This window comes from Schistocerca serialis, chromosome 3 (genome assembly GCF_023864345.2).
Source record: "Schistocerca serialis cubense isolate TAMUIC-IGC-003099 chromosome 3, iqSchSeri2.2, whole genome shotgun sequence".
In the NCBI taxonomy this organism is placed as follows: domain Eukaryota; kingdom Metazoa; phylum Arthropoda; class Insecta; order Orthoptera; family Acrididae; genus Schistocerca; species Schistocerca serialis.
The window spans coordinates 895,580,727-895,598,022 of NC_064640.1; the positions used below are offsets into that span (position 1 = coordinate 895,580,727).

Below are 17,296 nucleotides of genomic sequence, written 5' to 3' on the forward strand. Positions count from 1 at the left end.
GGATCATACTCGCGCAGTGATACCTGAACGCTCGAGGTATTATAACGAGTGTACAGACCGCCGATTAACTAGTCTGCATTAGTCTATAGTCAAGTTTCAGTCTGCACCTAATAAGATTATCATATTCCTGTACATAGACATGAAGAGAAATGTATAGACACTTTGTCAAGTATCAGAGATACGTGAGAATAAGTTTAACGTACCAAGACCAAAGGAACTTCAGATTGTCAATTGTAAACAGCATCCAGAATTAAGTTACGTAATGTCTATGATTTTTATTATTTTAATAAATGTGTGTGAAAATTAATCAAGTTCTGTTTCAAGTTGGTCACCGTCAATCTGCTACTCTAAGCGTGCAAGTGGCATTTCTATCATCTGACTTAACGGCAGAAGATAAACACGCCACGATAAGACCAAGAGACATATTGCTGACACTCGCCTACTTCGTTAGTGCGACAAGTCAAATAATCTGACGGTGTGTGTACCGAAGGTCTTACAGTACGCACGCCACACAATCCATTCTGGATGGTTGGTTGATTTGGGGGATAAAGGGAGCAAACTACAGGGTCAACAGTCCCAATCCATTATGTGAAAACCGAACATCAATAGCGCTTTCCATTTCTGCAGTATTTGTGGTGCAAGTTTTAGGTGATTCACCCTGTATACTTTTGAATAGCCAAAGTCTCCTGTATTATTTCCCGTGTTGCGTCTTATACTCCCAAATCGACAGTGGAGAAATATTCTATCGCATGAAGACCAGTATAAACGCCTTCAGCGAGTCCGAGGTTAACGACCAAGTAGCAGTGCGTGCGCGGCCTGGGTCAATATTGCAGGCAGCAGCTGTGGCCTGTTACAAGGTAAACAGGGGAATGTGGCGCACGCGAACGGCAGCGTAATTCTGGCGTGCTTTCCGGTTCACCGCCAGCGCGGTTTTCTGTCGCCGAGCAGCTGGACTTCGGTAACTCACCTTGTGTACGTCAGCAAACTTTTTTAAAAAATTTGGTTATGATTTACGGAACCATACTGTCAACAGCTTGATACAAATATACGAGGGTAGTTCAATAAGTAATGCAACACATTTTTTTTCTCGGCCAATTTTGGTTAAAAAAACCGGAAATTTCTTGTGGAATATTTTCAAACATTCCCGCTTCGTCTCGTATAGTTTCATTGACTTCCGACAGGTGGCAGCGCTGTACGGAGCTGTTAAAATGGCGTCTGTAACGGATGTGCGTTGCAAACAACGGGCAGTGATCGAGTTTCTTTTGGTGGAAAACCAGGGCATCTCAGATATTCATAGGCGCTTGCAGAATGTCTACGGTGATCTGGCAGTGGACAAAAGCACGGTGAGTCGTTGGGCAAAGCGTGTGTCATCATCGCCGCAAGGTCAAGCAAGACTGATCTCCCGCGTGCGGGCCGGCCGTGCACAGCTGTGACTCCTGCAATGGCGGAGCGTGCGAACACTCGTTCGAGATGATCGACGGATCACCATCAAACAACTCAGTGCTCAACTTGACATCTCTGTTGGTAGTGCTGTCACAATTGTTCACCAGTTGGGATATTCAAAGGTTTGTTCCCGCTGGGTCCCTCGTTGTCTAACCGAACACCATAAAGAGCAAAGGAGAACCATCGGTGCGGAACTGCTTGCTCGTCATGTGGCTGAGGGTGACAATTTCTTGTCAAAGATTGTTACAGGCGATGAAACATGGGTTCATCACTTCGAACCTGAAACAAAACGGCAATCAATGCAGTGGCGCCACACCCACTCCCCTACCAAGAAAAAGTTTAAAGCCATACCCTCAGCCGGTAAAGTCATGGTTACAGTCTTCTGGGACGCTGAAGGGGTTATTCTGTTCGATGTCCTTCCCCATGGTCAAACGATCAACTCTGAAGTGTATTGTGCTACTCTTCAGAAATTGAAGAAACGACTTCAGCGTGTTCGTAGGCACAAAAATCTGAACGAACTTCTCCTTCTTCATAACAACGCAAGACCTCACACAAGTCTTCGCACCCGAGAGGAGTTCACAAAACTTCAGTGGACTGTTCTTCCTCATGCACCCTACAGCTCCGATCTCGCACCGTCGGATTTCCATATGTTTGGCCCAATGAAGGACGCAATCCGTGGGAGGCACTACGCGGGTGATGAAGAAGTTATTGATGCAGTACGACGTTGGCTCCGACATCGACCAGTGAAATGGTACCGTGCAGGCATACAGGCCCTCATTTCAAGGTGGCGTAAGGCCGTAGCATTGAATGGAGATTACGTTGAAAAATAGTGTTGTGTAGCTAAAAGATTGTGGAATAACCTGGTGTATTTCAATGCTGAATAAAACAACCCCTGTTTCAGAAAAAAAATGTGTTGCATTACTTATTGAACTGCCCTCGTATAATCAGATGTACATATGATTTCAATATAAATAGCTTGGGAAAAAATGGTTCGAATGACTCTGAGCACTATGGGACTTAACTTCTGAGGTCATCAGTCCCCTAGAACTTAGAACTACTTAAACCTAAGGACATCACACACATCCATGCCCGAGGCAGGATTCGAACCTGCGACCCTAGCGGTCGCGCGGTTCCAGACTGTAGCGCCTAGAACCGCTCGGCCACTTCGGCCGGCAAATAGTTTGAACAATGACATAAAATTATTTTTCTATGTCGCATAAGTGCAGTAGTTATAGCTAATGAATTTTGACGTTACAGGTATGGACAAAATGTGATATGGAAAATAATTCAGCAGAGACACGGAAGTGTATGTCTGGTGTTTAGAGCATTTATGCAACGACAAATAGTACACCAAATTTCATACTGACACGTTACTACACTGTTCAAAAGAATTTAGGGAGCATGTGTATCAACGTCTGGTATGTTAAATCTATTTCGATACAGACTACACCTGTGCTCCGATTAGCCGCTCGGTTTAACGCACTGCTTTCCGAACGGGAAGGCGTGCCGATCCCCGGCACGAATTCGCCCGGCGGATTAGTGTCGAGGTCCGGTGCGCCGGACAGTCTGTGGATGGTTTTTAAGGCGCTTTTCCATCTGCCTCGGTGAATGCGGGCTGGTTCCCCTTACTCCGCTTCATTTACACTATGTCGGCGATTGCTGCGCAACCACTGTCTCCACATACGCGTACACCATACTTACTCTACCACAAACATTTGGTATGTGACCTTCGTCAGCTCAATAACCCTGGGTTCGGTGTGGGGCGGTGGTAGGGTGGGTGGACTGCTATGGCCTGTTGTGGGCTCGTGTACCACTGAGGGCTACGGTTGGACGAAGCCTTTCCGTCGTTTCTAGGTCCCCGGTTCAATACTCAATACACACAATAACTGTGGTCGTATTGCATGGCGTTAGACCTTCGCTTTCAGTGTAGGCAACAATTAAAATCATTCGTCTCCTATTGGCTGTGTTATGCATTACAGCTTGAGGTGACCCTTCAGGAAGAAGTGAGTACCGGTGTCCCAGTGTTTTCTAGAGAGGTACATAGATGTCAGTTGTCATTTGTGGACGTTGTATTCTAGTAAGCACATGCAATGTGTCATCTTAATGCAATGCACATTGAAAGGTCGGTCTGTTTGATTGAAAAAAGATGGACTTTCGGTCGTGTTGCTTCAGATGCCAATGCCTCTCCATGTGTCATCCATAGGTTATGGACACGTTACAGGGAGCCAGGTCAGCACACAAGGCGAGCTGTACAAGGTCGCCAACGCAATACAGCCCCACGTTAAGACCGATATCTGACCATCTCTGCGTTGTGCCATCGTACGGATATCTCCAGAGCACTGCAAGATGATCCCAGAAGGACCAATTGGACCGCTGTGTCCATTCAGACTGTAATGAAAGGGCTCCGAGATAGGACCTTACAACCCAGATGTCCTTATCGACTGCCTCGCTTTACATGACAACATCTTGCAGCTCGCTTTAAGTTCTGTCGTTCCCATGTCAGCTGAAAACTCCGTCACTGGCGAATCGTGTCATTAACAGGTGAGTCCAGATATCATATGACGCAAGGTCGTGTGCGGAGTCCCGTAGTGAGCGGAACCTGCCAAATGTTGTGCGGAAAATTTACAGATTTCCAAAGTTGTGGGGAGGCTTCGTTGTTGACCGCCACACGGATCTTGTCGTTGTCCAAGGTCGCCTTACCGCCAGACAGTACATAGAACAGAACCTTTTGGACTATGTGGTTGCTACATCATTCAGTGGTGGGCCTGAATTCCTTCTAATGCAGTGGTTACCAACCTGGGGTAATTACCCCTGAGGGGTAGAATGTAATTTTCTGAGGGGTGAAAACAAAAGAGGTCAGTTGTGTTTCGGTTACGAAATTAACTTATTTTTACTATATCAATACTATTATCAATATTTCGTAAGACTGTAATACTCATTTCATAAGCTACTACAAACTATATTTTTTTTCAAACAATAGCATTAACGCATGACACACAGTGTGGTGGACGTTACAGCTTGTGAAACGAATGTATGAAGAATATCTTCCTCACACAGTCCATCCACACCTACTTTGCGCCACGCATTTTTGATAGTAAAATTGAGACGTATACGTCACATATGCATAAGTATCTCATGAAAATGCCTTCTCTCAGTTGGAGGCAGTTTCAGAAAAGACCAAAAATTGCTTCATCATTCACTTCGCAACAGTAAATAAACAAATTGACAGCACAACACAACAGTTAAGTATCTAATGACTACTCTACTCCTGTAGGACTTACATCGTATTATTATTATTATTAGTGACAGTAGCGAGACACAAAGGATTGGCACTCGAGTTCTTCCAATTTCTGTCGGTTCACAAGTAAAGAGTCCAGTAATCAAGTGATTTACAGAAACAACAGACCAAAGTATAATACATACAATTTAATTTGGTTGGTTTTAAGTGGGTGTGCAGGGTGTGGGCGAAGAGAGCGTCGCTAGGGACAGGAGTGGTGCAGAGAAAGCATGTTTTGTAACAAGTGTCTATCCTCACTGTGGATAGTTAGTTTTCCTTTCTGAGGAGTTGCAGGTGCAATGAACTGAGAATTGCTTCATCAGTTATAAAAGAAAGTAGTTAGAAATAAGCGGTACCAATTCTTTCATTGACTCATTACCTGAAAAATCAGATATTTGACTTTCGTCATTTTAAAAATTGAAGTTTCAAAGAAAATCTGTTTTCATTCTAAAGTTTAGTTAGGAGTTTATATTGACGATGGTGGGGGATAGGGGGAGCTGCTACTATCTAATATCTGAGTGCAATCGGGGTAAGATGTCAGAAAGGTCAGGAACCACTGTTGCCGCGCGGGATTAGCCGAGTGGTCTCAGGCGCTGCAGTCATGGACTGTGCGGCTGGTCCCGGCGGAGGTTCGAGTCCTCCCTCGGGCATGGGTGTGTGTGTGTTTGTCCATAGGATAATTTAGATTAAGTAGTGTGTAAGCTTAGGGACTGATGACCTTAGCAGTTAAGTCCCATAAGATTTCACACACATTTTTGAACTACTGTTGTAATGCCAGGGCGTAAGTGGAGGGCGTGAGGAGTGTCTTGCGAAACCCAGACACGACCGCCGATGAGCCCCGACCTAAGCCTCATCGTGCGTATATGGAACATGCTTGACATGCGTGTTCGTGATCGTCCTGTTTCACCGCGGACTCTCCAAGAACTATCATGGTCTCTCATTGAAGAATGGGAACGGATACAGCTACATCTACATCTACATACGCTGCAAGCCATTCTGCGGTGTGTGGCGGAGGGTACCCTGTAACAATATTAGTCGCTTCCTTTCCTGTTCCGCTCGCAGAAAGAGCGACGGAAAAACGACTGACTATATGCTTCCGTATGAACCCCAATTTCTCGTATCTTATCTTCGTGGTCCTAACGTGAAATGTGTCATGGCGGCAGTAGGCCGGGTGATCTCCGTAGACTCACAATGATCATGCCACGTAGGTGTAGGGCAGCGGTTAACGCTCACGGATGGCATAAGCGTTAAGCGTTATTGAATCTCTCAAACTCCAACAAAAAGCACCAAGAATGGTGGGATGAATGATTGTTTCCATTTTGTTTTCGACACATGTCGGACATTTTAGTTCTTCTTATGTAACCAATCTAGGATGTAATTATGTGTACTTAATTTGTGAAAGATAAAGACATAATTTCGCCGGCCGATGTGGCCGAGCGGTTCTAGGCGCTACAGTCTGGAACCGCGCGACCGCTACGGTCGCAGGTTCGAATCCTGCCTCGGGCATGGATGTGTGTGATGTCCTTAGGTTAGTTAGGTTTAAGTAGTTCTAAGTTCTAGGGGACTGATGACCTCAGATGTTAAGCGGAAAAAGTGGTCCAACTAAAACATTCATATTTCTTTACGTACTACACGAATATGTCGTAAAAAATAGGGGTTCCTATTTTTAAAAACGTTGTTGATATCCGTTTGACCTATGGCAGCGCCATCTAGTGGGCCAACCATAGCGCCATCTGGTTTCCCCCTTCAAGCTAGACGAGTTTCGTTCTTTGTAGTTATTTCGTGAGATATTTGGCCCGGTCTCTATCAATGGACCACCCTGTATACACTACTGGAAAATAAAAATGGAACACTTTGACTCAAGCTGCTAAGGTGTTTCATATTTGCACAGGACACTACGAGAGGATAGTTAATGCAATGATCAAAAGTGCAGCAATGGGAGCAAACAAGGAACTGTGTTACTAGCCGTGGCATGTTGCAAGCTTCACGTCAGTTGCTCACCTCTAGAGCCAGTAGCAGCCAGTTTGATATGGTACATAGAGCTCTGTCTATGCCTCCAACATTGTCGTTATGCCACAACAGCGTGGATGTGACTTCTTTTTGCGATTGGCTGACTTTGAGTGAGAGTTTATGGTGGGTCTGCGGGAGACTTGGTGGTCGTGCTGCAGAACTTTGTAAAAAATGAGAGGTGTCCACAATGCATCAATGTTGTTGCCAGTGGTGTACATGTTTATCAGCCTGCGTCTATTCAGATTCATACCAAGACTGTCGCATCTTGCAAAGCACCGTACTGGATTGCACTGTGACTTCACAACAAATTAGGGTCTCTGTTGCTCCAGCAATATCAGCGAGGCCCACTTGCAACTGTCTCTGTGAAGCAGGGCTACGATCGTGCACGCCATTAGGGCAGCTTCCTCTCATTCCCCAACATCATACAGCCCACCTCCAGTGGTGTCATGGTAGGCTGTGGTGGGAGGATGAATGGAGACATTTTGTCTTCAGTGATGAGTCACCTCTTACTGGATGCCAATAATGATCATCTCTGTGCATGCCGTTGTGGAGGTAAGCACCAACTCTGGAGTGTCTACGACAGTGGCATGAAGGCCCAACACCAAGCATCATGGTGTAGGGAACCACATCTTGCAATGGCTGTTCTCTTCTGCTGAATGTAGAGGGGACTTTGAACAGTGCACAGTACATCCAAAATATCATTCAGCCTGTTGTGCTTCCGTTCATGCACAAACAAGGCTACGTGTTTCTCCAGTGCACTTCTACATGTATCCTGCGCCACCCAAGGTGTATACCAACTACTGTGGTCAGAACGATCCCCAGATCTGATGCCCATTTAGCACGTATGACGCCGGATGAAACATCATCTTGTGCAGTCTGCCCAGTTGAGGCACCAGGTGGAAATTGCATGGCAAGCCTTTCAGCAAGACTACATTCGTCACCTCTCCGATCATCTCCATGGGCGAATTGCAGCCTGCTTTGCTGCAAAAGGAAAGAGGAAAGTGAGTGTGTGTGAAATCTTATGGGACTTAACTGCTAAAGTCATCAGTCCCTAAGCTTACACACTACTTAACCTAAATTATCCTAAGGACAAACACACACACCCATGCGCAAGGGAGAACTCGAACCTCCGCCGGGACCAGCCACACAGTCCATGACTGCAGCGCCCTAGACCGCTCGGCTAATCCCGCGCGGCAAAAAAGGAAAGTGTCCATGGTTCTAGAAATGACATTTTGTATGCCCTGTTGATTGTACTCAGATCAGTGCGACTCTGTCGGTTTAATTTGTGTGTGTGTGTGTGTGTGTGTGTGTGTGTGTGTGTGTGTGTGTGTGTGTGTGTGTACTCCCTGAACAATGTATCAGTAAAACTTCCTTCTTCTGGGTCGACAAATTCTTGGTGTTCTTTTTTTCATTTTCCAGTAGTGTAGTAAAAACGGGCTCTGTATATTTGAGGATCTTCGTGGCACAATAAAACAGGAGCACTTGTTGGAAGGGGCATCTTCAGTTTTAGGAGGTTTTGCAGTGAATGGTTTTGCTGTGCCTCACAGAAATTCCAGGAAAACAGCATGTGATTCACATCCCCTTCTTCTTTCTTCTAACAGACGCAGAATGAGTGTTGTCTTTGATGTCTGTTCCATATAAGTGAGAAGGAGTTGAACCATGGCTAGTACTTATTCTTACCGAGGTAATTTTCAGCTTCCTGCTTGCCTAAAATTTTCTAAAGGAGTGAAGTTTCTAATTACTGGTTGTGTGACAGCGTACTATTGATCTTTATGACAGATTGCTAGGCGCCAAATCTCTGCCCATTCTTCTTTGGCCAGTTTCCGTGCCCATCGTATGGAAGTTTCCACAATGGAATGACGGCAATGAAAATTTGTGCCGGACCGGTACTCGAACCTGGATTTCCCGGTTATCGCGAGCGGTCGCCTTACCGTTAGGCTATCCCAACACGTTTCACAACCACACCCAAACGTCCATATGTCGTCAACCATATATCTACAATCTGCATTCCTACATGTATTATGCATATTCTCGCAAAGGGCAGACATTTAATTGAATAAATACGATAGTGCAGTGCAGAGTTCTGAATAGGACAAACACTGCAGCATCGCTTTCATTCGCCGACACCAGGTAAGTGACTTTCAATTAAATGTAATTAATGTACGAATAGAGGTTGTAGACATATGGTTGACGATGTGTTTGGATCTGACGGTGGAGCGTGATCGGATAGCCTAGTAGTAAGGCGACCGCTCGCCATAACCGTGAAATATGGATTCGAGTTCCGGTCCGGCACAAATTTTCATAGTCGTCATTCCATTTTACAGTTGATGGTCACCCATAATCGCAGCGGCGAATACATTTCATATATTTCATAACGGATGTAGTTGCCGCAGTGCATGGTCCTTCGGACACGCATTCATGTCCGATGGATGCTTCGTACATCTGAACAACTCAGGCACTGCAATATCGTTATTGTTAATCGACACTGAAATATTAATCAAAGCCAATTTCATATTCAGTACTTTTTTCAGGTATTGGAGTTATAGATATGGAATCTTGGCGTCCAGTGTGGAAACAGTTGTTTGGTTCTTATGCACCATATCCGGAATTTTCTAGAAAATTAGTGAGGTCCCAACATCCATTCTGGAGCAAATCAAGCGTAGAAAAAGCGGTAAGAATTGCCTTCTCTTGTACGTGATCTTATGTTTCAAGTATTCTTCAAACATAAACACTCATTTTCTTAAAATATCTTCTAAATAATTTTTATTAAAGATAGAACTCTATGATTTATAATTTCTGGAATCTTTAAAAAATTTGCTCTTTGAAGCAGGCAAGACATGATTTTGAGAAGGGAGCTCGCGAATTTATGGAGACAACACTAGAACTGGCGAGACAGCAGCGACCGTTGGCTCAGTGGGGGTATTACGCATACCCATACTGCTTCAACTACAGAGAGCAGAACTGTTCACGTGATGTGGAAAAGCAGAATGATGGGTAAGATACACTATCTGTTTACACATAGCGCAGAAAAGATTAATCTCATCACAGTCAACTCATTAGTGATATTAATTCTATAATTACATTTATTGTGGCTACAAAACTTGATAGCCACTCTCTAACAAGCTAGCGAGGTTTCGGGGGTAGCTTAAGCAAAGGAAATTAGTTGTTGGTTAATGTCATATTACATGGATTATTAGCAGCATTAATCGTAATGATGTGGAATGAGTCATTTTACACCCACATAGCTCAAAATGGTTCAAATGGCTCTGAGCACTATGCGACTTAACTTCTGAGGTCATCAGTCGCCTAGAACTTAGAACTAATTAAACCTAACTAACCTAAGGACATCACACACATCCATGCCCAAAGCAGGATTCGAACCTGCGACCGTAGCGACACCCACATAGCATATTCATTTTTAAATATGGGTACATGAAGACCTTTAAATTTTTTTTCTATTTTTAATACAGATGTGAGTTAGTATTACTACCCATTACATTCAACACATTTAAAAAATTGAAATTTTCTGTGGAACAGAAGGAGTTGCGAAGGATAAAATTTTCAGTTTGATTTGAAATTTCGCTTTCCTGTCTGTCTGCCATTTTACATCACTGGTTAAGTGATCAAAAGTTTTGTTGTAGCGTACTGAGCCCCTTTTTTTTCAGAGTACTGAATGTCATTTTTTTCTTCTGTTATTATGAATATATGGTGTAGCAGCAGTCAGAATTCCATGACTCCTTAAACAGATGTCTACAAGATGCTCATGGGTGAGCATCATATGTTATTATTATAGCACTTTTCTGAGCAATCAAAACCTTCTGCGTTAAAGATGAGTCACCCCAGAATATTATTCCATATGCCATTAGTGAATGAAAATACGCAAAACATGTCGATTTATTGATTTGTCTCTCTCCAACGTTTGGTACTTCTACATGTGCAGAACTGAATATGTTGTATCTTTTTTAATCTGAGAGTGAGACCATTCGCAGAAAACCGCCCTATAATACTTTTAAGAACATTATTTACCATTTCTTCTGTTGCTGTATGTTGTTTCCCTCGCTTACAATTGTAATGTCATCCGCAAAAAGAACTACTGCTTATTGTATTTTAGACGGGAGGTCTTTTCATAGGCTATATGAGAAACAATAGTGGATCTAGGAGTGACCCCATAAATGATTTCTTCGTAGTTAGACGATTATCCCCTGCTTACATTGGTTGAATTATTAAGTACAACTTTCCGCAGTCATCCAGTTCATACATGATCATCCAAATTTATTTTTTCCGTGGATATCCTAACGCCATTAAAACGAATGCTTGTGCTCTCACAATCGTAAATGCATAGGCCTCTACGAAAATTGTTCATCTAAAAGATGGTACAGGCTCGTTTATTTCATTCATCCGTTCTGATTTGGGGATTCTATGGTTTCTCTAAATCAGTGCACGTGAACACTGGATTTGTTGCTAATAATAGACTACTGGGACAACTTCTCTCTTCCTTATCCATTACTAAGAATTGTAAAATGAAGCAACACTAATGCTGTATGTATATTATTATTGTTTTCATTCCCACATTTCATAGTTTCACGTTTCCTAGTTTCGTTTTGTTCTTTTTAAACAAGTTTAATGTCATTCATGGTGTGTTCTATGACACTGTGTCACTGGCTAAGGTACCCAATTGAATTAAAATTAAATAAAAAATAAAGATACCCAAAAAGTCTAAACTTGGACTCAGTTCCTCGCTAATATGAACTGTGTTGCCACTACATCCAGTCCATATGGGAGATTTAGCACTCTTGACACCTCAGTCAATGTCTTTGTTCATCTGACCCATGACTGTGAGGTCTGCAGACCCTTGGACGGGGTAACTGAGTGAAATGATTAGTCAAAACACGATACCTTACGTCAAAGCCATGCAAGGGGCCTGCAACGTAATGAATATGCCAAGGTGATTTCTCCCAATAATTAGGCACTCCTGGCATGTAACAGATTTTCATTAGTCACGACATATCCATTACATTGCAGATTCAGCATTCTGAGCGTATTTCACTGATATATTTTCATGACTACATTTCCATCGATTTCATCCCTGTTACCTCCATTCATTGAATTTAATTCAAGTTATATATATCGTTTCAGGATAAGCCGTGATACTCCATTATATCCAGCCCTCTGATAACCCTATATTTGTTTCGCAGTAATAGGAGGAAGTGGTTCAAATGGCTCTGAGCACTATGGGACTCAACATCTGAGGTCATCAGTCCCCTAGAACTTAGAACTACTTAAACCTAACTAACCTAAGGACATCACACACATCCATGCCCGAGGCAGGATTCGAACCTGCGACCGTAGCGGTGGCGCGGTTCCAGACTGAAGCGCCTAGAACCGCTCGGCCACTTCGGCCGGCTAGGAGGAAGTATCAGTAACAATGAAACTTGGTGTTCTCCGTACATAAACATCTCCTGCTGTAGGGAATAGTTTTAAAGCAGCTCACCATACCATTTCATGTGTTCCAACTGATCAGCAGTCCAAATTTTGTGCTCTTTGCTTCACATAAATTCATCTTTGTGTCCATCTGGTTTGCAACTGTGTTTTCTTTGTCTCTGTGTTCTCTGGACGCTCTGGACAGTCGCTTTCGTGAAAGTGGTCTGGTAGCATTTTTTTTTTTTTTACTGACTTGTTTCTACGAATATGTTCAGTTTTTCTTCTATTATTAAGCTAATTTTCATAATAAGTAACGTGACACGCTGCAGTAGCTCCGTCACTAATGACCTCTTCGTCGACGGGACGTTCAACCATAATTTTTCTTTCTGTCCCTCTTTTTGCAGTATATCTAGATACGCCTAGTAGATTTCTTCCTGTTATCAATGATGCACTAATTGTTTTCGCTTCGATTTTTTGTTATCGGTATTAGTCCATAAAGACAGACACGGCAGCAAATGAGCGCAACAATCATCACAGAGTTATTGTCGATCCAGGCCACTGCCAGAGATGTCGTAACACAAGCACGAACATCAATGATCTCTGTACTATTGGATCGATCGTGTCGTTCTTACAGTGCCACGACTTGATTTTATTAGTATAAAATACACCACATAACATTACAATACGTAATACACAGTAACGAGACTGATATACTACTCAGTGATGTAATTATCAACTTTATCAAGGACCGCTTGACATGTAATGCCACATATCTTCACAAACCAACTAACAAACTGTCGGATTCCTGATACGGAGAATCAGTGGTGTATTTCGTTTCAAGGACAGACAAACAAGCTGTAAAACAGGTGATCATAATGTTTTGGCTCATCAGTGTAAATGCATATAAACGATTCATCACTTCAGATACCAACTGTGTAAAAATTTATTTCTCTTTAGACTGAAACGTAATTTTAATTTCAGTGTATACTTAATTCTCCTCAGGAACCACGAGATACAAATCTTACAGGCGTGCGGTAACTTTCTTGCCTCAGCAATACAGATAACCGTACCGTAGGTGCACCCACGTCAAAGGGGTATCTATAGATGGGCCTGACAACATATTGTTCCTGAAGAGGGACAAAAGTTAATTCGTAGTTTTTATCGACAGTAGAATCGTGTATGGAGAAATGTTGACAACTTTGGTCAAGAAGTGTCTGTATTGTTTACGATATATTATTTTACGAATTAAATGAACTTTAAGATTCGTCTAATGTAGTTCCTAATTTATTGATTTTTGCAGCATGTCATGGCATTCTTTTACAGACAGTACATAGTATGAGTAAAGCATACACTATGTGATCAAACTATTCCGAACATCCTTGTGTAATGGTGATGGTACTGTGAAGTGAACATGCGAAGGATTCAGGGCCATTCGAACCTCTTGTACTGACAGAAATGAAGCATCCAGCATCGTAAAAGATTCAAAGCGCAAGGAGTTAAAAAGAATGGGGTACGCCACAACGGTCAAGCACCATGAGGAGACACACATTTCAGGAGTCAGCGCCAAGCGACGTTTGAGGTGGTGTAAAGAGCGACCCTAGTGGACAGTAGATGTCTGGAAACGAGTAATCTGGACTGATGTATCACGCTATACCCTTTGGATTTGCCGAAAGCCTACCGAGCCAAGTGGCACAGTGGCTAGCACACTGGACTCGCATTCGGGAGGACGACGGTCCAATCCCGCGTCCGGCCATCCTGATATAGGTTTTCCGTGATTTCCCTAAATCACTCCAGGCAAACGCCGGGATGGTTCTTTTGAAAGGGCACGGCCGACTTCCTTCCGCATCTTTCCCTACTCCGATGAGACCGATGACCTCGCTGTTTGGTCTCTTTCCCCAGACAACCCAACCCAACCCTAAATCGCTCCAGGCAAATGCCGGTATGATCCCTTTGAAAGGACACAGTCGACTTCCTTCCCCATCCTTCCTTAATCCGATGAGACCGATGACCACGCTGTCTGGTCTCCTTCCCCAGACAACGCAACCCATCCCTAAATCACTCCAGGCAACTGCCGGGATGGTCCCTTTGAAAGGGCTCGGCCGACTTCCCTCCCCTTCCTTCCCTAATCCGATGAGACCAATGACGAGACGTCTCTGGCCCCCGACAACCCAACTCCCCAACCCCCGAAAGTCTGGAGAACGTGCCTACAAAGAAGTGTGGTAGAGGCAGTGTTACGATGTACGGATGTTTTTCGTGGCTAGGATGTGACCCCCCAATTGCGCTTAAGAAAATGGTGTATGCAGAAGGCTATGAACATATTTTACAGTACTGCGAACTGCTTACAGTAGACGAACAGTTTGGAGAAGATGATTGCTTGTATCAGGATGACGATGCACCCAGTCGTAAAGCATATCTGCGAGGCAATGGTTTGTGAGCAAGAACATTCCTGAAATAGACTGGCATGCTATGAGTCCAGACCTGAACCTAAGGGAACACCTTCGGCACGGGTTAGACCGCCAACTTTGCTCTAGGTCTACATCATTCCCCTCTTTCGTTTCGGCTCATGAGGAATAATGGCTTGCCATTCCTCCATAGATATTTAGACGCCTCATGAAAAATGTCCCCAGCAGAGATGACGTCGTCATAACAGTGGGTACTTGTGATCAGATACTGTAAGTGAAGTGATGGAAGATCAATTTTCCGATCAGCTCGTCCATGTCAGGATCACACTACAGTTTAGAAATGGTACAACAGAAATTTCATCTTTTGTTTCACTACTTTGGAAACAGTTCGCTTCATTCTTCTCGAGAACAACAGGCTCGTGTGGATTCAGGATCGGAATTTCTGCACATGTACTTCTGTACATGTTCTGCTCGCTGCAAATACTCCTCGTGAGGTTAGCAGTGGGTAGTACACCACTGATTGACAGCTACGCATACTTGACATCACATTGATACGTGCATCACCCCAAAAGAAATGCACAATATTTTTTTTTCAAAAATTCAAATTCTGTTCTATATTTTAGCTATTCACAGAGATCATAGCAACATTCTTCCAGCTTGTATTCACATTTAATTCGACCTATTTCCGCAAGTTGCGCTGTCATTACACTTCAAGGCAGCTGCTGCACTTGATATTCGTCTGAAGCAACGTGCTATTATACAGTGAGGTGACAAATGTCATCGGATAGCGATTTGTACGTATACAGATAGCGGTAGTATAGCGTACACAAGTTGTAAAAGACGAGTGCATTGCCGAAGCTGTCATTTGTACTCAGGTGAGTCATGTGAAAAGGTTTCCGGCCTCATTATGGCTGCACGACAGGAGTTAACAGGCTTTGAATGCGGAATGCTAGTTGGAGCTAGACGCATGGGACATTCCATTTCGAAAATCGTTAGGGAATTCAATATTCTGAGATCCACAGGGCCAAGAGTGTGAGGAGAGTACCAAATTTCAGGCATTACCTCTCACCACGGACAAGGCAGTGGCCGACGACCTTCACTTAACGACCGAGAGCAGCGGCGTTTGCGTAGACTTATCAGTGCATACTGACAATCAGCACTCCGTGAAATAGCCGGAGAACTCAGTGTGGGACGTACGACGAATGTATCCGTTAGGACAGTGTGGTAAAATTTGGAGCTAATGGGTTATGGCAGCAAACGACCAACGCGAGTGCCTTTGCTAACAGCACCACATCGCCTGCAGCGCCTCTCCTTGTCTCGTGACCATAACGGTTGGACCCTAGACGACTGGAAATTCGTGACCTGGTCTCATGAGTCCAGATTTCAGTTGGTGAAGGCTGATGGTAGGGTTCGAATGTGGCGCAGATCCCAGGAAGCCATGGACCCAAGTTGTCAATAAGGCACTGTGCAAGTTGGTTGTGGCTCTATAATGGTGTGTGTTGTGTTTGCATGTAATGGACTGGGTCCTCTGGTCCAACTGAACCCATCATTGACTGGAAATGGTTATGATCGTCTACTTGGAGACCATTTGCAGCGAACAGCGATGGAATTTTCATGGATGATATTGCGCCATGCCACCGAGTCACAATTGTTCGCGAATGACTTGAAGAACTTTCTGGACAATTCGAGCGAATGATCTGACCTCGGAGATCGCCCGACATGAATCCATCGAACATCTGTGGGACGTACTCGAGAGGTCAGTTCGTGGACAAAATCCTTCACCGGCAACACCTTCGCAGTTATGGACGGCTATAGAGGCAGCATGTCTCAGTATATCTGCAGGGGACTTCCAACGACTTGTTGAGTCCATCCCACGTGGAGTTGCTCCACTACGCCTGGGAAAAGGAGGTCCGACACGATATTTGAAGGTATCGCATGACTTTTGTCACATCAGTCTACAGTTCCTGTGTTGCGACAAGAAGACAGTGACAGGCGTGCACAGGAGGTTGAAGAATCTGTATAGAGGTGACGCCGTTGATCACAGTACATTTACTCCTTAGGCAACCGGATTATCTGGTGAAAGTGGGCGCACCAATATTCGGGACCTTCTGCGTAGTGGCAGACCGAGCACTGCACAGACTGCTGACAATGTGCAACGTATTCACAATCTGATTTTGACTCACAAACGCATAACAGTGAACGAGCTGTCGATCCGACAGCGAATAGAAAAGCGAATGTGCGCAGAATATTGAGACAGTAGAAGACTACAAACGTTTCTCCCAAGAGGGTTCCGAGAATGTTGACGGAAGACAGTGTGCAGCTAGCTTTTAAAACAGTAAGAGAATTAAGATCACATCCTTACAAGAACTGTGATGGGAGAGGAAACGTGGTTCAAAAACGATGTAAAGTCTCTGATCGTAAGTATCTGGACGCCTATTACTGGACATTAATATGGAGTGCCTACACTCTTCGCTTTTATTGCGGCTTAAACTCTGCTGGAAGCACTTTTTATGAGGTGTCTGAATTTCTGTGGAAGAATGGCAACCCATTCTTCCCCACCAGGGTAGACGAGAGCGCTAACGCGCTGCTTCCTGGACTCGGGTAGGCGCGCCGGCCCCGGATCGAATCCGCCCAGCGGATTAACGACGAGGGCCGATGTGCCGGCCAGCCTGGATGTGGTTTTTAGGCGGTTTTCTACATCCCGCTAGGTGAATACCGGGCTGGTCCCCATGTTCCGCCTCAG

General features: G+C 44.1%; 1 protein-coding gene across 2 annotated transcripts in view; it reads left to right on the plus strand.

The window, feature by feature from the left end:
- Positions 1–17,296, plus strand: part of LOC126471139 (hyaluronidase B-like) — a 213,028-nt gene that overhangs the window by 172,290 nt on the left and 23,442 nt on the right. Inside the window, exons 3-4 of one of the 2 annotated variants that reach the window (XM_050099233.1) lie at positions 9,262–9,401; positions 9,558–9,724. In XM_050099233.1, the coding sequence (XP_049955190.1) occupies positions 9,262–9,401; positions 9,558–9,724 (307 nt within the window). The remainder of the gene's footprint in view (positions 1–9,261; positions 9,402–9,557; positions 9,725–17,296) is intronic. The other variant, XM_050099234.1, reaches the window with a different exon arrangement.